At 33.6% G+C, this 21,169-nt stretch overlaps 1 protein-coding gene across 1 annotated transcript in view; it reads left to right on the top strand.

Moving 5' to 3' along the window:
* Positions 1–21,169, top strand: part of tmem145 (transmembrane protein 145) — a 39,295-nt gene that overhangs the window by 7,249 nt on the left and 10,877 nt on the right. The window contains exons 3-11 of the mRNA XM_056476161.1: positions 2,673–2,750; positions 3,190–3,276; positions 5,856–5,957; positions 9,022–9,106; positions 16,838–16,909; positions 17,109–17,177; positions 17,419–17,499; positions 18,597–18,675; positions 18,864–18,957. Of these exons, the coding sequence (XP_056332136.1) occupies positions 2,673–2,750; positions 3,190–3,276; positions 5,856–5,957; positions 9,022–9,106; positions 16,838–16,909; positions 17,109–17,177; positions 17,419–17,499; positions 18,597–18,675; positions 18,864–18,957 (747 nt within the window). The remainder of the gene's footprint in view (positions 1–2,672; positions 2,751–3,189; positions 3,277–5,855; positions 5,958–9,021; positions 9,107–16,837; positions 16,910–17,108; positions 17,178–17,418; positions 17,500–18,596; positions 18,676–18,863; positions 18,958–21,169) is intronic.

A 21,169-nucleotide genomic window follows, 5' to 3' on the forward strand; every position in this document is an offset into this window, starting at 1 on the left:
TTTTTCAGTATGGTCATTATATAAATATAAGCTTTAAAAAGCTTAAAAAGTTATTTTTTCTAGGGAGATGTTATATATTGGCAAAAACATCATCACAAAACTCAACAACAAATATTTTCTGAGTAATGTGCAGCTGTACTACTTAATAATGTGCAAACGTGAAAATGACAAAAATATATCATATAGCCTAGAATATAAAAAATGATTATCCATACTATGGGCATTCATTTGAATTACTTAAGGTTCATGTTTAGTTTTTACGTATAAATTACTATAATAAATCCTCCTCACTCTGACCGGATCATTTAAATCAGTAATTCATTAACTGCAGACTTTCTCTAACTGGATCCTTTAAATTATTGAGTTGAGTCGAGAACAGATGCAATTAGATCAGTCCAATTTATGAATGAACTGCTCAGTGCAATTTGTGAACCGATTTAAACAGGTTGGGCTGAATAAAATGAGCTCATTCACAAATTGGACATTGCATCGTGGAGAAAGTGGGTATTTCTCCTGTTCAAAATGTAGAGGAATGATGTGTTCTTATGAAATGCAGTAAAGTAAAAAGTAGGACATTGGGCAATGGAATGTTGCGAAGTTAAGGTAAGATTTGCAAAAAAAAAAATTGTAATTCAGCCTTCATTTGTTCTAATCCTGATTTTGTTTCTTCTGGAAATGTTTTGAAGAATGTTGAGAGATTTTGAGTAGTCATTGACTCACTAAAAAAATCTATAGGAGTCCAAAGGAGTCCTACTGTTAAAGGAGTTCTACTGTCAATTGTTTAGTTATCAACCTTCTTTGAAATAAATTGTTTTTGCAGAAGAAAGAAATGTGTTCAGGTTTGGAACAGGTGAAGGGTGAGTAAATGTTCAGTTTTTGGTGAACTGCCCATTCAAACAACCCTTAAACTAAACACTAAACCTGTCAATTGCTTAACCATATTCCCTCATAGCAAAAAAAGTTCTTTGCAAAAGAAAAGGGGTGTTAAAGGGGTGGTCCACTATGATATCATATTTGAAACTTTAGTTGATGTGTAATGTAGATGTGTGAACATAACATCTCTGAATGTATTCAACTCAAAGTTCAATGCAAAGGGAGACATTGGCTTTTACAGAGTTAGCGTAGCAAAGCCTACAGTGAACAAAACTTGGGAACTACAAAAAATACATCCGGGCTAGTGAGATCACAAGCGTTTCTGGTTACTCGCATTCACCACGCACATACACCCCACGCAGCAAAAGGGTGTGGCCAGAGGCTCTGTAGTGCTGTAATGTAGCAAAGAAAGCTAAAATGCTGTGTAAATGCTGCTATTTCCACAGAGCTCGTTCTGTTTCTGTATTTGGGCTTCCAAAGGGCACAACACAAAGAGAGAAGTGCTTATAGTTTAATTTGAATTATGTTCCAGAGAATTATAAAAAATATATAGCTAGCATTTGACAAAGGACAGCTTTCAGAATCTCTCCTAGTTCAGTGCTGGATTGGGCTAAAAACTCCTCAAAGAAGGAGCAGCTCCAACCATAATAGACAAAGCGGTGGATTGTGAGCCACAACCTGTAAGTTTTTTATTTGTTAAAACTGATCTATTACATGCAGAGTTTCTAGCGTGATGGTATGTTGTAGCAAGGACGTAAACAACAGGAAATGTTGTTTGGCACCATTAACAATTTAGCTACAAATTCCTATTTATCAGTCAAACCCCTGTAAACAGTCACAATCTTCGCCAGCGCTGCAGCGTCTCTCTATGCGACCACTGTCTGTGCATTCTAAATCTTAAATAACAAACTCTCAAAAGATATGTGAACATTTCATATTACTTATACATTCTTGTTCTGAAATATATGTGAAAGACACTTGTTAGATTTTATTTTAGAGAGCAGATGTGAGGTTCAGCTGTGTCCTCTGTGTCATTTTCTGTCTGATTCAGGCTCAAACTGATATGGCCAACAGCTACACTGACTAACAGTGTTTACACAGCGCAAAAGCATGTGCTTGAAGGTGCATGAGGCTTTTCATGGTGAAGTGGAGCCAATGCGCGAATCACAGCACATTATGTTAGCGGATCAATCAGAGCCTCTTGATTTCATGTTAGCTGAGTAGCTATATATAATCAAAGTAAGATAAATGAAAAAATAACATGATTTCTTTACAAGTGAAGCATGAGCACACATTACATTGCATCTTATAAACACAACCAAGCCTTAAAAATACACTCTGGACCACCACTTTATCAATTATACCACATGTCCATATATTAATATTATTATTATTATTATTATTATTATTATTATTATTATTATTATTATTATTATTATTATTATTATTATTATTTGTATTATTATTAAATACAAAAAATATAACCATATAATGTATTCCTGAAAGCTTAATTTTATTTAGTTGATTTATGTTGTCAAACAAACATTTGGATAACTGTTTACAGTAAAGTTATGATCAAATATTTTACAAAGTAACCACTAAATGATGTTGTCAAACTGTTCTGATCAGTTGTCATTATCTTCTATTTATAGACTCAATAGATCTTCAAAATGACTTTGTTGTGCATGGAAATTTCAATTTTATTAATCTCTCTCTCCATCTATCTATCTATCATCTATCTATCCATCTGGCTTGTCTTCCTCTCCATTTCTCTCTCTCTGTCTGCTTTTCGCTGAAAGTCCCGATGCTGTCAGAACATATTGCTCTACTTTGATGAAAGCTCTCAGTGGCCAGCTGTGTACAAGAGGCCGGACAAGGTGAGACCCACACTGACAGACTTTGTGTTTGTGTGTGTGAAAATATTGAGTGCACTGACAGACCGCATGTGTGGGTGAACAAACGAAGAGCACCAGTATGAATGTGTGTGTGTTGCACATCAAAAGTAGAAAGTATAAGGATTAAAGGAGAAATGTCAGCAGTGCTCTGTGGATTAGGAGCCCAAATCCAGTCTCCAGAAAGACACGAGTGTCAGTGCAAGTGCGCATTTAAACACAGCACATTTTCTTCCTCCCCGAGGCAGGATCTGCATTGCGGGACTGTATGCAAAAGTGCTCATACTGTAGGAAGCCCTTGCTCCTCATCACACTCCTTCAGTCCTAATCTTCTACTTAGTGCTTTAACTCTTGTTGTTGTTATAGGGAGTTTGATATCCTGCGGAGAGCATGCTTGCTAATGGAGGGTTTATGTGCTCTACAGGATTGCTACCAGAAAGAGTCAGTACTGAGGCCTGAAAATAACCAGGTCATCAACCTGACCACCCGCTACACTTGGTCTGGATGTATGGTAAGAAACAAACTTGTCTTTTAAAGTCTGTGTGTTTGAAATTATACAATAGCAGTTTAAATGTACAGCACCACCAAAAGCTATTGTGAAAATTGGACATTTTGAAGTGCACTTAACCCCAGGTTATCTAAACACTGCTTTTAACACAGAGTAAAGGAACATTTCAGACTTGTCATTTAGAAGTGGGGCTAACACCAATTTTTGTGAAACCCTGCAGAGTTAGCGCTGCTTTCACGCTGTTAGGCTGGGCTTGCATTACTGGAGTTTGAGGTCGACAATCTTCCTGACAATCTGAGAGCAAATCTTGTCCAGCACCTTGATTCTGATGTTTGGCCCAGATTATCTGGTAATGTGAGGCGTTCACAGATCAAATCTTAAGCCTTCTGATAAACGAGTGCCTTCTGTAAAATGTGCCAAAATTCCTCTATAATCATAGGTGTAACTCCACGGGTGGTGGACAGGAGCACCCCCTGTCTGAGGGCTGTCCAACTTGATTTTAAAAAAACATGCTGTAAATTGTAATTAACAATCTTTTATTCTTTAAAATAATTGTACAGAGAGGCAGTAACAAAATACAACTGAAAAATGCATTTCAAGTACTTTGGTCCAAATGCCAGCTTTCCTCTTTTGCACATGCGAGTCCTGTAGTAGTGACTAAGAATAAAGTAAGTGTGGATGTGGAGCCTCAGTCAGTAATGTTGCTGTCAAGGCTATTTTATTCACTTAAACATCGGGTTAAGTGATTTTTTTTCTTTCTAATTCAGATTATGCAAAATGTTTTTTTTTTTCAATGAGTCTGCTATGTTAGCATTAATATCGTTACCCGCTCGAGAAATAGTAATGTTTACAACAGACACGAGCACTGTCACGGTGCAAACATAACACCGTGAAGTTATGTTCAATACTAAAAAGACTTTCCTCCATGTATACATAGTGTAGAGCAGTGGTTCCCAAAGTGGGGGTCGCAGGACAATAGGGGGGTCGCTTGGTGATTTCCAAAAATCTTAGTATTAGCTAAATCTTGTTAGAATTAGCATACTTTATCCATAAGCTACAGAAGAAAAAAATAGTAGTTAATAGTTACATTAAAAAAACAACATTCAAAAAAAAAGCTATCCGCCTTTTGATTGTTTGCGACCCCTTGGGTGATTATACGTTATATTAAAGACACAGCACTTTTTTTTTCTAGCACCAAGTTAAACTTTAAATTTGACACCTTTGCAGACCTCACGTACATCAAAAATAAATACAGCTAAACATGAGAAACTAAACATGCTGCAACTAAACATGAAGAATGGTCTCCAAGTGGAGTTTTTCAAAATTAAATGATGAATAGACTTAGGCCTATTGGGATGTGTGCACCATTGTGTGCATGGTTTATAAATTTTTAACCACCTCAAAGGATCTTGGTGGTCAGTTTTGGGAGATGCGGGCTGAAAAGTTTGGGAACCGCTGGTGTGTAGAGGAGGCCAAACCTCACTATTCACTTTAAGATGTGCTCTGGTGGAGATGGTAGTCAAAGTTTACAGTTTTGAGCATCATTAGAACGAGCACCCCATTCCATAATTACTGCAATATGGTAGATGCTGTAACGGTGGGGTTAACTTACGAGGGGAACATTATTTCTGTCGCCTTCAAGAATTGCTCTTGAGAATTTTAGTTTGTTGTCCTACATTTTGACAAGATTTACTTGCTTCTCTACAACTGCACAGATCTTGCGCACCACCTCTGTTTGGCTGATTGTGTATTTGGCTGCTTTCCTAATGTCCACCATTGATAAATAAACTAGACATTCTTGATTGCTGCATCTTTGTGAAGTGTTCAGAAGATAGAAGCAAGATCATCCAGGATTCTTTTCATCCAGGGTTTGGAATGATCCAGGGTTAACTATGTCAAGTGTGAAAAGCCCTACTAAAGGCCCTGATAAACTTCAAGTGAAGCTGAAGAACAAACTGATGTGATGGCATTTCAAACAATACCGATCCTAAATAAAAGGATGTTATTGTAACTGAAAGCAACACTTGTTGTGTTTGTTAGCTGCCTGCTTTATGCACTGCATAAAGTGCTATATAAATAAACATGACGTGACTTGAGTAGAGTGCTGAAATGCAGAGCTCAAGCAAACATACCCACATCACTATGATCAGATGCTTTTTAACTGCCGTCATTTTAGTTGTCTGTTTATTTTGTTGCTGAGAGGAAGCTCGCTACAAGTATCTACATATTTGTCTAGACACTTATCACAGTAGTGTGGACGGCTTTGACTTGTTCACTTACAGTATACTTTTTTTTTTACTGTTAAACGGAGAATGATTTGCCTTGAATATATCAGGGCCTTAACAGTTTTCCCTAACATATTCCCTATCGGTTGAGTCAAATCAAACATGCATTAATTAAACCTGACATAGCATTTACATATTTTGATGTGTGCTTTTTTTATTTTTATGAAAGCATTGCTTGTGCTTCTGCATATAACCATGGATAGAAAAAAACAAAATTGCATCTACAGTAAATTCTGTAGTGTGCAGAGAAAATCAGCTTTTTTGTGCAACCTTATGTTTTGTATCTGCCTCTGTCAGGTGGAAGGCGAAGGTAATGAAGAGATGCTGAGCTGTGTAGGAGGTCGAAGTTTTCGTTCTGTCAGAGAGAGATGGTGGTACATCGCGCTCAGCAAGTGCGGGGTGAGTGTGAATCAGTAAACAATACACTGGTGCCTGAAGCAGTCTAGCTTATTGTACCTTAGGTATAATTAATGACTTCAGGATGAATAGCTGCGTAATTCTGCCAAATAATACGGTAGATTGATTATGCATCAAGCACAATGGTAAAGTGATATTTTTAATGAACATATCAAGCAACATAATGGTTACTCAGTGAAGCCTGGATTAAAGTGCTATCTTGGGAAGGAAATGTGAATGGTGTATAATTCAAATTGGATGTTTTTGTCTCGTTGTATGTGGTGTCTGGGAAATCTGGGAAAATATAGTAAAAAAAAAAAGGATATGCATTTCATTTTATGATGCGTTTATGCTGATGATGTTGTGCTGATATAGATTTTTATATAACTAAACTAAAAATGTTAAATATCAATTTAATTAATTGAAATAATTAACATAAAAATTTTATAAAAGTGTTTTTTTAAAGTGAAAAATGTGTGTGTGTGTATAAGGCCCATAGCCAGGGGGGTTCAGTTGGTTTGGAAGACCCACCCCTCACTGACAAAGGTCTAGAATTTGAGCTCATGTGTCCTATTTTAACTGCTATGCCATCATAAATTGTGAAAATAACTCATCGAAGAAGGCTTTAAGACTGAGATGAATCTGACGTAAGTGAAGTCATCTTTCACTACTGACCTACTGTTTTGTTCCTAAATGGAGAAAACATATTTCAACTAACTTTTATTCGAAATCTTAAACCTTATTTTTGAAAGAAAGAAAATGACCAATAAAAAGGTGTGAAGCACCAAAAGTTAATACTAATAAGTAGGGCCAGACAGAATCTGCGGACATGTTTTGCTATTTCTGCAAAGAATTTTGTACAAAATCTGCAGATTTATGTTGAATGATTTTAGGAGAATCATGACTAAAAACTTAATATATAAAACTAAAAAAAATAATACATTTTAAAATGTATTCAATATTTACAATGCAAATCTAATTAGATCCACTTATTTGGTAAACAAAGTAAGTCTCTCATATAATATATCTACACTGTAAAACCCAACAGTCAACTTTATCAAATGAAATGAGTGTAGATAACTCAAAATTGACTTCTACTCATTTGAAAAGAGTTTTGAACTCGGTGTTGAAGGTGAGTTAATTAAATACCTCATTACTTCAACTTAAATGGAGTAAGTTCACAGTACTCATATAGACAACTTTTTTTTAACTCAAATGGTTTGTAGCAATCGGTTTCCTCAAACGGTTTGATTTGCCTTAACTTATTGGGTTTTACAGTAATCAGTTGGTTTAAGTTCTCTTCATTTATTGGGTTTTACTGTGCTCAAATTGCTTCCTTTACTCAATTGGATTAAGTTCACAGTACTCATTAGGATTAGTTTTTGAACTTAAATGGTTTGTTGCAATCGGTTTTCTCAAACGGTAAAAAGTTACCTTAACTTTTTGGGTTTTACAGTGTACTAAAAGACTATTATATATATTACTTTACAAACTGTATTACAAACTGTATTGTAAATAAATCACATGAGCATTTTAATATTACTATTAGTATATCACAAAACATTAGTAAAATTAATTGAATAAAACTGAATAAATATAAATTTACACACAATTACACAAGTAAATACATAGACTCAATGATGGGCTAAAAAATAGCAGAAATCTGCGGATTTCTGTTCGCGCAGATTCCGCGTGGGCCTACTAATTTGGCTATTGTTGCTATCCATGAATTTTGAAACGTACTTTTTACTTATTATTACGTTTACATTTTTTGAGATAAAAGAACCACCCCTTTACCAGGCTGGCTACGGGCCTGACAATATATACATACAAACTACAACAGAAGTACTAAAAGTTAAAAGCAATTATTAAGAATGAATATTAATATTTAAAACTGCTAACATGAAATAAGTTTAAAACTTAATAGAATGTTATTTAATATAACATGTTAATATGCATTATATTTAAATACAAATAACAAATGCAAATAATTATTACTTAAATGAATAAAATTACAATTTATAATTTAAAAAACAGAGAGTTAAAAATAATAATGCATGCTTCTATAAAATAAAATAAAATCAGATTATAAAAACGCTTTAGGTTTGTTTGCAGTATTTTTACTGTTTATTTCATTTTTGACATCATTTTATTAATTATTCAAGGCACATATGGTAAGTGAAACTATAAATGGAACAGACTTTTATCTAAGCTTTCACTACTGAAATATTTACCTGAATACATTGAATGACACATCTGCAATATATGTTTTTTCTTCTTTTTTTCTGACCATATAATCCAGAGTCCTAGAACTTTGCCTGCTTCCATTCATGGAAAATAAGAAGTGATTCAAGGGATATTTTGATGGATAAAGAGTCTCAGTGCTGAACTGGCCCTTTTTCAGAACCCACTGAGTGATTTTTGTTGTAGCTGCTTGAAGTGATGCTCATGCAGCATTGGAGAGGTACAAGATGTGACGGGATTTTAGCCAGATAAATGGAGCAAAATGTAAAGGGCTTTTTCATGGATGGAAGCAGGCTGATGGACACGATACTGAATCCTGTTGGACTGAAGTAAAGCATTGTCTCCAAAGCACAGTCCCTGAGGGAGCTTCTCTGTGCCTGCTGCCAATTTTTTTTTTCCTCTTCCTCACACTGGCCAGACGTATGCCTCATAACTTCTGTTACAATCTTTGATTACTCGCTTCATCCTTTCATGCTCATTCTCTTTGTATCTAACAGTCTTTTCTCCATCGTTCTCCAGCTCCATATCTTTGTCCGTCTCTCTCTTTCCTCTCTGGCCACATTGATTTGGTGATGCTTCATGCACCTCACCTTTTTGGAAAGAGGGAGAGGGAATGGGTTTTCCTGCCAAGTGAAATCAAAGTGTTTCTCTTTTATTAAGCCAGGCCGAAATCCTCTCTACAGCTAGAAACGGTGCTGCTTTGAAGTCTTTTATAGCCCAGAGATCTATTTGTGCACTCAGTGTTTGTATAGTCTCTGCAGCTTCCTCACTCACATTTACACCTCCTCTAATTTCTCTCTTTTCTTTTCACCATGCAACACAGGGAGATGGACTGCAGCTGGAATATGAAATGACATTAACCAATGGACAGTCCTTCTGGACCCAGCATTTCTCTGCTGATGAATTTGGTGAGACACGATTGAAAGGAATTTGTTTTGAATTGTGTGAAAGCTTGGCAGAATAAGTTCATCGTATATATTACATATGGAATGCAAGCATCTCTTGAACATGTAATTGAATATTTTTATAGATACAGTGTTATATCAGTAATATAATAACAATATTTGGCTGTGTGTTTTTGTACTGGTACCTTGGATAATTTAGGCCTGTCATCAATAAATATGACATTGACACCACCAGTAGGTGGCAGCAGATCCCTGTCTTAATGAGTGATCTGTTGAATCCCTTATTTGAACAACTGATTCATTTTGTCCATGAATTGAATCAGTTCAATTTAAAATGTTTTATTGTCTATCCCTAAGTGTGGAGTGACAATTGTTCTATTTACACTATTTATGAACTATTTACATTACATACACTGTAAAATGTAATAAGTTGACCTTACTTAGAAAAATTGAGAAAACCACTGATTGCCTTAAAATTTCTAAGTAGTGTATTAATTTTTAGTGAGCATAACTTAAAACAGTTTGTATTTTCAACTTCTTAATGAAGTAAACCTCAGACTCAAAGTAATTAGTTGTGTTAACTGCTTATTAGTGTTCACTTCACATTACTAAGAAAATATTAGGAAACTGATTGCCTTAAAATTATCAAATAAGCTGAACTAAAACATTTAGGTAAAGACAAAAACCAATACCTACTTACTCCCAGGGCCGTTTATATAGAAGTTGAAACTTAGCCACACCATGTGGGTGTTTTGTAGCATCTAATTTATGAGGTGGGTCATTAGCCCAACCAAGGGCATAGGTTTGCACTTGATATTGGTGGGGACGAGTAAATACAATCCCCCCACACCCTCGCCAAGAATGAATATTGTTTTTTACATTATATATTGCTATTAATTATTTAACTGCTATTAAAATATATTATTAATTAATCCTCTCTTAATACAATTAATAAGTTAAATTAAATAGTCAGGCATGTTGCCAAATGGGTTTAGGTAGTTTGAAAGACAAAAAGTTGTATTATTATTATTATTATTATTATTATTATTATTATTATTATTATTATGTTTGAATTTATCTTATTATTCAAATGGCCGAATTCTCACTGAATAAGGTTGAATGCACTGGCCAGTTTGTTATTTGCCAATAGGCTTCAGTTTTTACAGGTTTAACAGATTTAACAGATTTCCCCCAAAAACTTATGATTAAAAAATTGTATTTTAAAAATAAGTATATTTTCATATTTGAAGAGTTTAAATGCAAAAACCTCTAAATACCATTTAATATTTTCTTCTAAAATTAGCATTTTTCTCCAACTCCTGTGTGTGGACTCAGTGATTTTACTTTTATAGTGACGAATACGTCCTTTCCATTGCATTTAAAGTGAAATAACTGAACATAAATGTACGAGGCTAAGAAAAATGCTCATTTTACATGGCATTTAGAGGTTTTGGCATCTGAACTCTTCATTTCTTTATTCTAAGAATTTAAAGTTCTAATTTCTATTTGTACATGTGTAAATAAAGCAATTTGACAAAATGGTTGGAAATATTTTTGGTACATCAAAAAGTTTAGTTATAATAATTATTCAACAATATAATCCAGAAAAAAATGAGTTCTTTATCACTAAAATGTAATGTTTATATCTCAATTAAACAGAATAAATAATTAATCAGGTGAATAACTGCAAAAAGGTTCAGTTTTTCAGAAAACAAATAACCCCTCCTATCAATAAGCTGGCTACAGGCCTGAAAGTGTAATGTTAAAATAATGTTTATTAACTGATAAAGAGAGAGTTTAATGAAGACTTTCGTTTATTTTTCGTACAAATTAAACATATCTCATTGTATTATTATAAGATGGAGCACAGGCTGCAGTTTTTCTGACAAATAGTTTCAACTGAAATTGGAGATGTTAGAGATTAGGAGAACTGGCAGGGTCATATACTTTTACATGTAGGTGTTTATTCTGCAGTTAGTTTTCAGGAAATTTTGATCACAGACTACATCAGTCTGCCATAACGTTAGATCGTATAGACGGTGAAAAACACTAGCAATAGCAGCATTATCATGATGGACTCATTCAGTAACGAACTTGAGTTAATGTGACTTACACTTTTCGTTGAAAAAAGCTCCTTATGTCCACCTTTTTTAGCTAACGCCATCCTCACCTGTGTGTGTCACACACCTCACATACATCTTACGGGAAAATTCCCCCCGCGCAGTTGTTTTGGCGCTGCTTGTATCTGAATGCAGCCTCTCAGATGACAGCAGGGAAAGGCACAGCCACTCACAATGTTCATATGTGTTTGGGCAGTGGTGCCTTTTGGCATGTCTACGTTTATATTGACAGCGCAATGTTTTAAGTGAATTAAATTATTGGTGGGGACATTTCAGTAGTTGGTGGACATTGGTGGGGACACGGCCCCTCCGTCCACCCTAAATCTACACTCCTGAGTCCAACGCTTAACCCCCAACCTGGAGGACCAGGAATAACACACACATATACTACAGACAATTTAGCACATGTGTTTGGACTGTGTGGGAAAACGGAGAACACGGAGGAAACCTACTTGAACACGGGGAGAACATGCACACAGAATTCCACACAGAAATGCCAACTGACCCAGCACTTCCCACTGCATCACCGTGCCGCTCTAAAAACCAATACCTACACTTAAACAGAATAACAAGTAATTTTCAACCAAGGTTTATTGTAGTAATAATAATAAATAATGATTTAATTTAATGATCATATACATTTTATTAAACTTATTAATATTATAGTTTTTTTACAATCGCTATGACAGTTTTTTTCAGTACATTTAACACGTTTTCTAAACTCTTAACTCACTAACACACCTAAAACACACAATTGTCAAAACAAAATAGTTTCATGCTCAAAATCACACATTGTAAACTAAACCCTAAAACTAATTTTCAAAATACAATAATAAACTAACACAATACACCATGTCTGACAAAACACTGCAAACATGTTTTAAAATCAAATAATTATTCAAAACACCAACACATGTTCTCTTCCAACAGTAATTCCTGCTGGAACATTTAGTCAATCATAACATATTGACAAAAAAAACACTATCATCAGCTGAAATGACAGAAACTGCATAATTTTATGTGTCAGCTCTGCCCTTATATTTGAAGCCTCTCTACAGTTTTGTTTTGTCGGGTTTAGTTAATGCATGCATGCCTTTTGCTGCTGAATTTTTATAAAAAAATGAATGACCATATCAGAGTAGCTTTATAAAATGCACAGTTTATGTACAAAAATAATAATACAGATTCAGATTTGCTGCAGTACAGACATTATTTGCAAAAGGACATTACTGCAAGATGTACAAACAGAAAAAGCACTGGAATTATAATTAAAAAAACAAAGTAATCTTCTATTCTGCCTGGTCGCCTGCATTTGGCCACATGTTCTCATCCACATCACACCTGATATCTTGTCTGGCCCGGCATGGTAACTGTGGCCCTTTGGCCTATTATGTTTCTCCCACGGCGACACCTTTTCGCCAAGTTGAAGCAAGCTTCGTTAAGGTTTATAGAGTAGTTTACTGTAAAACACACTGTGTATAGTACAGTAATTGTATTGCATACAATATTACTTAACCTTACCTGGATGTATTTGATGCGCTCACTGTTCCTTTAAAAAGCCCAAAGAGTCCTCTTTTAGAACATACGATCATGTGATTGGAAAAACTTGAGTGTGGTTCCTAGATGGGAATCTGCTGTGATTTATATAATTAAATAACTGCAATAAGCTGTTTTTCATTGGCAATGGAATAAGATACAGGGAATATATTTGTGTTTCAATTCACAAATAGAACAGCTGTTCACTTTGACTTTAGCCTATGTAAGTTATGTTTAGAGCATGGTGTTATCTGTTCTGACAAAAAGCATTTGAAAGCATTTTACTGTAAAATTACATTGATTTGGTCTTGGTTGAGCTTGTGTGTAAAAGAAGTTCAAGCATTTTGAAATTGGTGTTAACTGGATGCATTTTGTATCAAAGCAACAGGAAATGTGTTAATTGTATAGCCTACAAAGACGGATGTTGTGCTAACCATGTTAAGAATTTAGAAAACTCATTAAATGTATTGGAAAAAACGGTCATAGCGATTTGTAAAAAAAAGAAACTGTAATATATCATAATATATTGATATATTGATAAATTGTGAACATCAAAAAATTGAAAAAGCTGTAATATTTATTATGCTTATGTATGATTATGCTTAAGTTTTAATTCTTCCACCTGTTTCCTCAGTTCCCTCATCATCATTCTCTATTATTAACATGCTTTTGACACATGACCACTCAAAAGTTGTAAACAGATGTTATTGTAAGGCAAGATTGCTTGAATCTATTTATTTTACCAACTTACTGTGCTAAAAAGTTTTAAAGGATTACTTGTTTAAATATTGTAAGGTGAACAAACCAATTCATAATAAGTTAACTGCACTTTATTTTATTAGTGAGAACAGCTATTGTTTTTTACAGTGTACAGTATAAAAACCCAACTGACAATGACAATGCATAAAAAATTATTTTAAGATCCTACTTTAAGTACCAGTTGTAGTTATGATAAACATCTTATTCTTGACCGTTTCACCAAAGACACTTTATATAGTTGGCAAGATGGAAACTGAAAAGATCTATTCAGAGGATGAGAAGAGTCTCCAATGGCTAGCCTTTTTAAAGCAATGCTAAAGAGATCAATGACTGTTGTTTGTCTCTCACCAATTATTTTTCTCCTAAAAGTCTGCATTTGCTTTTAACAGAGAGGTAGTTAAACCAGAAGACAATATTTAAAGGAAGGACAGTCTGACTCGAACGATTAGTTCAAAAACAAGTTAATTGAAATGTTCCAGTTGCCATGTGGGGTGAAAAAGATCTGCTCCAGCTTTATTTGGGGGAAAAAAGCTTTGTATATCAACTTTACTACTATATAGCACCATTAAATCAAGAGTTGTAGGTGCTGTAAAATATACACCAAACTGTCAAAGGATAAATAAATAAAAAATCACACAACAAAATAAAAACATTTAAATCATAAAGTGTATGGAGCATATCTAATAAAAACTGGTAGGCCAGAGTCTTACTTGAGGAACATTTAGCAGTATCTGGTTAGTTGACCTAAAAGACATTTATGAACACACAGACAGGTACAGGTATAAAAGTGTTAAACCATTCAGGAATTTCAAATCAGCTACAGTTCCGAAAAAATGCAAATAGATAGTGGAAAGAAATACCAATGTTTCATATAAAAAAAAACAACAACCCAAAGAAAGTATATACTTTAAATTATAAAGACTATAAATAGGATAGACCCTTGCGAGACACCATAAGTAAACAGAGCAATATCTGACATAAATTCAGAAATACTGACAGAAAATCTTCTATTAGTACTGTAAAATAAGACTGAAACCTTTTAAAAGCATTCACCCGAATACCAACACAGTGCTCAAAGCGTGAAATGAGAACAGCATGGTCAACTGTGTCCAACACTGCACTCAAATATTACAGCAGTAAGACAGCAGCCTTGCCAGAATCGACAGTCAATAAAATATCATTTAAAGCCGTAACTCAGTATTAAACTTTTGTTAGTTGAACTGATGTATAAAAATCAATATCACATTTGCGATTGCCCTCACACATTGATGTTTAGGAAAATAAAACTTTTGCAGATGTGATTTCTTAAATATAACTTTAAAACATAAAAACTGGAGTAATAATGGCCTTATTATTTATGAAATAATAAGAAAAAATATCTGCATAAGTTCTTATCAAAGTGAATGGCTTGGATTGTAAATATATGTTTGGTTTTGGTTTTGTTTTGCAAACTGATATTTTAGAAAATGCACAGATGCACTTTAATTTGTAAAACTGCACTTGGCTTCTGCGCCCAGTAAACCCATAACTGATTTGATCAGCCATCTCAATAGACCACTGACATACACCAGCATAAGAAATGCCATTTCCAAACCTTTGTGATCAGCAAACAGAGAGGTGCATTATAATGGATCAACAGTTAAAATCTCCTACAGTACAGTTACAGTATATAATACATAAGTAAAAAATAAAAATCAATCATTCAATTAATGTCTGGGGATGAACCATATAGTGATTTAAAAATGTAAACCATTAAAGAAATATTTGTTCAGACCAAGAATAATCATATATATATATATACATATATATATATATATATATATATATATATATATATATATATATATATATATATATATATATATATATATATTTATTTATATATATTTATCTTTAATATTCCTTGAATTACTGCCACAAAAACTTTGGATAATGTTTTCAACACTTAGGCAAGTACTGTATGTTCTATGCTATTTTTTTTTTATAAAATGAAACAAGATACATTCAGTATTATAATTATTTGTTGTCCCAACATTCCTCTATCTTCTAAGTGTCAGCTATATGCAAATGAACCCACATTTGTTTTTTTTACCACCGTAAATGTGTGCATTTTACAAGATTTATTTATTCATGGAGCCATATTAAGATCTCAATATCTCTATAAATAGGCAAGAATAGGCCCTGATAATGCAGAAACCAAAAGAAGGGTCTGAGTACTAGAAACCATGAATATTGGCATTTTGACCTCCCTCTAAAAAAATCATAGAATTCTCTGTAAATATGCATCTATGACATTTAATGTTTTGTCTTTCTCATTCATTATTGTATTTCCCCTGCTTAAAAATCTCAAATTTGAGCTGGGACCTCTTGTTGAGTTGACAGGGAATGACCCTAGTTTGCATTGAACTGACTCAAACTGAATCTAATAGTTATTGTTCATAGTCATGTATGCATACATAATGTTTCAGCACATGAAAACAAAATATATGGCCTGTTCAACCCAAGGAGTGGCAGACACAAAACTCAAGTTCTAATATTAAACTGATTGTTATCACACGTTAATGTGGATTCTAATAAACTAACAATCATTATCTTGCAATAGTTATGCTGATAGTTCTTGGTGTGAATTATTATTATTATTAATGTACAACACAAAGCAAAAGAAACAGCTATAAATATAGCTGGAAGCAGCAATTATTGGGGCCAAGCAGCCCAGCGGCCACATAATAAACAAGCACAACAACAAGCTACAGAGCAACTGGAAAATTCAATAACTTTTTGGCAGCATGGTCTGAGCCAAATTTGGTGGAAATTGGGCTAACGATCTATGAAGAGTTCAAAACAACAGATTTTCAAACTAACTCTAGATGGTAGACAGGAAGTCAACGGAAAATGACGTCATATGAATCGTTTGGTGCGTTTGAATCGGCTTGAGCCAAGAAATCAGAGGAAAAAAAAGGAATTTGATTGATCTTCTTTTAAATGTAGCCCATTCAGTTCAAAAGTTATAAAGATAAACATAAGTGACATTTTGGACAAGTGGTGACAAGAATAATAATAAGAAGAACTGGAATGGATTAAATAGGTGCATACGCATCTTCGGTGCTTGGCCCCCAATAATAGATTTTATTTCCTTGTCGCCAATTACAGCCATTGTATGGAAAAAAGAGCAGTATGAACATTCTGCTAATGGTCTTCTTTTGCGTTTCATTAAAGATAATAATTAGTTTGAAATGAAAGCGATCAATGATGAGATTTCTTTAAGACATTAATCACACATACACTCAATGCTCTTCTTGTTTTGTTCTCTCTGTTTCAGGCATCCTGGAGACAGACATCACGTTCTTGGTTATATTTGCCACCGTGTTTACACTGTCTTGTTATTTTGCTTGTGAGTTTCCATATCCTGGAGGTATAAAAGGCCTCAGACGCACTGGTCTCAGTGCATAATTTGCAAGTCTTATTATCCAGTGTTAAATTACAGATATTTTTAGCCAACTCCTAATGCTATGGATCTTCACTTTTCTTGGTCTCTCTGGATTAGTTATTAAGTTTCACTGAATCTCTTTCCTTCTGTGTGATTCTCTAAGATAATTTAAAGGCAAGGCAGCTGCTCCATACGACCTATAAGATGTTTATGACTGCGGCTGGAGTGGAGGGTGAGAAAGGCCACTGCACACACTCAGAGAGATAAACACAAGCAACTTTTTATGATGCCGGGCTTTGCAACACTGGATGCATAACAATATCTCTTGTGTCATCCTTTCTTTCTTTCATCCTTATCTGCTTTCCACATTCACTTCCCTGCTCTGCGCTCTCACTGCTGCTGCTGTGACTTATCTTTCTCTCTTCTCTCTTATCTCTGGCATCCTTTCTTTCACTTTCTGATCCATCTGTCAGTATTAAGCCTGCTCTTCTTCTGCATTTACTGGGGTCTTTATGCCAGGGATGGTGTCGGGAATGGCAGTCTCAAGATATTAGGTGAGAAGAATGCTGTTATTTCTGCGTCTAGTGTGTAGAAGTTTTTAAAAGAAATCTTTTCTTATCAAGGTTGCTTAAAATTTGATCAAAAATAAGCAAAAAAGTTTTGAATATAAATGTGTTTTTATGGTAACACTTCAGTTAAGGTCACAATACATGCTATTACCTACTGGCTTATTACCTGCCTATTATTAAGATATTAACTTATAAAGTAGGATCTTATTCTACATCCCTAATTCTAGCCAAACCCTAAACCCAACTACTACCTTACTAACTATTAATAAACAGTTAATTAGTTGTTTATTAAGCTAGTAGTGTTAGTTAATGGTTTGTTAATACCGTGAATTGTTATCTAAACTAAAGTGTTACTTTTGTGATGGCAAGGCTTAATTTTCAGCACCATTTTCAGTCTTTAGTGTCACATGATTCCTCAGAAATCATATGCTATGATAGTATAATATATTATTATTGGTGCTTAATCATTCACATATTTTTTCCTAAAGTAAAAAAACACTTTAGTTTTGTGGAAAACACAGTGTAAAGGATAATAGTCAGTCATTTTCCCTAAATAAACCCTAATTTAATTGTCTTGTCTTGATTTTTTTTATTTGATCATAACTAGGCTCACACGGAAACCATGTGCAGAAACCCAGATTTCTGCCGATTTTTAGCCCATCATTGAGTCTTTATTTACTTGTGTAAATGTTTGTAAATTTATATTTACTCAGTTTAAATTTAATTTCAGTAATATTATTGATTAATATCCAAATCTTCATTTGATTTATTTACAGTAGAGTTTGTAAAGTAAAATTTTCAGTCTATTAGTAGATATACACTCACCGGCCACTTTTCAGAATTAATTACAAAGAAAGCAAGCACAGCACTGATTTACATTTTGAACTAGTATTTTCCTGCAAAAGTGCTTCTATAAACTTTTTTTGTGTTTATGACTTCTAAAAATCCTCTTTTAGGCTCTACTTTGAGTTTCAGCACTGCACAGCATATTTGTGTTCTTGCGACTGGATTCATTCTTAAATGCTGACCTGATTCATAGCCTACTTGTGTTCACCTGTGTGCAACTCTCTCCGTCTCACCAGGGAAATTACTCTTCTCCGTGAGCTTCCTGATTTTCCTGCTCATGCTGATCCTCCTGGGAAAGGGATTCACAGTCACCAGGTAGGAGGCCTTACTGCCTACATAATGTGGCTAATGACTTACACCGCTAATCATGTTAATGTGACCCAGATGTCAAGACAGTCCTGCATTCAAATTCCCTTACTTTCAGAGGATCTGCTAGTTGTCCTTTGTCCAGTGTTTTAGAGACTGGCAGACAGTAGTGATGATGTTTTTAATATTTCTCTCAGGGCAAGAATAAGTCACAGTGGCTCTGTGAAACTGTCCATTTATATGACAGTGTACACCATAACCTACATCATACTCTTCATATATGAAGCAGAGGTAAGAGGCTTTTACCTATTTGTCATAATCAGAGATGGAGAAAATATGCTGAATCATAGTTATTATTTCAATGTAAAGGTAAAAACATTATTATTTCAAATAAATGCTGCTCTTTTATTATTAATGTATTATGGTTTATGTAAGAATATTAAGCAGCATGATTGTTTTCATAAATTATAATGATAAAAATGTGTTTTGAACAGCAAATCACGTATTAGGAAGATTTCTGAAGGAGCATGTGACAAGTAATGCTAAAATTCAGCTTTGCCATGACAGAATTTCTTTTTTTTAAAGTATATATTTAAATGAAAAAATAATTATATTAATCTGTATTAATACATTAAAACATTTTTACTGTATTATTAATCAAATACATGAACATTAGAATCAAACTTACCCATACCAAAACTAATGTTTTTATGGCATTAAATAACAGAGATAGATGTAAATAAAATGAATACTATATATATACTAATGTTTTGAAAAAGGGCATAAATCATGTTTTTAGTTCTGCTCTAAACATTTAGAATATAGTTTAATGAAGTTACTAATTAGATGAAAAATGGCTCATCAAATCCTAGTGGTGTGAGCATCAAAGGAACTTGATATAACTTAATGACAATTAATTAGTATTTTGTGGCTGCATGGGATGCTTAAATATTGTATAGAAAATATATACTGTAAACACATTACTCTGTCACCCTTTATTTTAATGTACAATTCACACTGTTAACAAAAAAAAAAAAACTAAGACTTTTAGCTCAATAGACTGCTTATTAATACTTCGAAAAAGTTTAGATTTAGACCAAAAAAACTGCAGTTATTAAATTAAATATTTACTGAAAAACCCGAACTTGACAAAATATCTGTAAATCTTAGTTTTTATTCAATGTAGCAATAGTTTATATGCCCAAAATCTCAGGCTTGTCAGTCAATCAAAGTGGTGGTACCTTTTCAAAAGGTACATTTTTTTTACCGTACATGTTGCCATTAGTACCTTTAGAGTACACTTTTGTACTTTTAAGATTCACTTTTGTACATTTAAGTTACTGTGAGGTACACATTTGTAGTTTTTAGGTATTAATATATACTTTTAAGGACATGTTAAAAACAAAAGTGTACCTTTTGAAAAGGTACCGTCCCAGTGAGAGATTTTGTACCTTTATTTCTGAGAGTGTAAGGTAATAAATGGGTTTAGATATTAGTTTAGGGTTAGTGAGGGATGTAAAATGAGGTCCTACTTTATAAGTATAAACATTTATCAGGTATCTGAAATATATAGGCAGGTATTAAACCAGTGGTAAATGGTGTTTATGTTTACTGAAACTAAAGTGTTAGCCATTACTCTTGTTCTAAATAAGCCTAACAAGATATTTGTCATGTAAACTATTGTTGCACTGAATGAAAACTAAGATTTACACATATTTTGTCAAAAAGTTCAGGTTTTTCAGATTTTCTTTTTTTTTGCCAAATCTGAACTTTTTGACAAAATATTTATAATATGTATATATCTGGCATATAATTTGTTTGAACTACACAAATGTGGTGGCCATTAAGGGGTTACAGTAAATGTTTAGAATTTTGATACTAGTAAACCCCTTTTCAACTTTGGCCGACACATGTATTTAAAGATTCACATTTTCAATAATGCAATAAATATTAAAATTGGAAGTTTATTGAGGTTTATCAAGATACATTTTTGCAGTTGCAGCCAAATAATATACTGTATTTTTTATTGTGCAAAACAAATGTATAGATTAGCAGAGTACATGAACTGCAGTCAGTAACATACACATACAGTTGATGTCAGAATTATTAGCCCCCCTTTGAATTTATTTTTTCTCTTTTAAATATTTCCCAAATTATGTTCAACAGAGCAAGGAAATTTTCACAGTATTTTTGATAATTTTTTTTTCTTCTGGAAAAAGTCTTATTTGTTTTATTTAAGCTTTTTAAAAAACATTTTAAGGTCGAAATTATTAGGCCCCTTAAGCTTTTTTTTTGATTGTCTACAGAACAAACCATCATTATACAATAACTTGCCTAATTACACTAACCTGCCTAGTTAACCTTATTAACCCAGTTAAACTTTTAAATGTCACTTTAAGCTGTATAGAAGTGTCTTGAAAAATATCTAGTCAAATATTATTTACTGTCATCATGGAAAAGATAAAATAAATCCATTATTAAAAATGAGTTATTACAACTATTA

This window comes from Danio aesculapii, chromosome 16 (genome assembly GCF_903798145.1).
Source record: "Danio aesculapii chromosome 16, fDanAes4.1, whole genome shotgun sequence".
Lineage (NCBI taxonomy): Eukaryota > Metazoa > Chordata > Actinopteri > Cypriniformes > Danionidae > Danio > Danio aesculapii.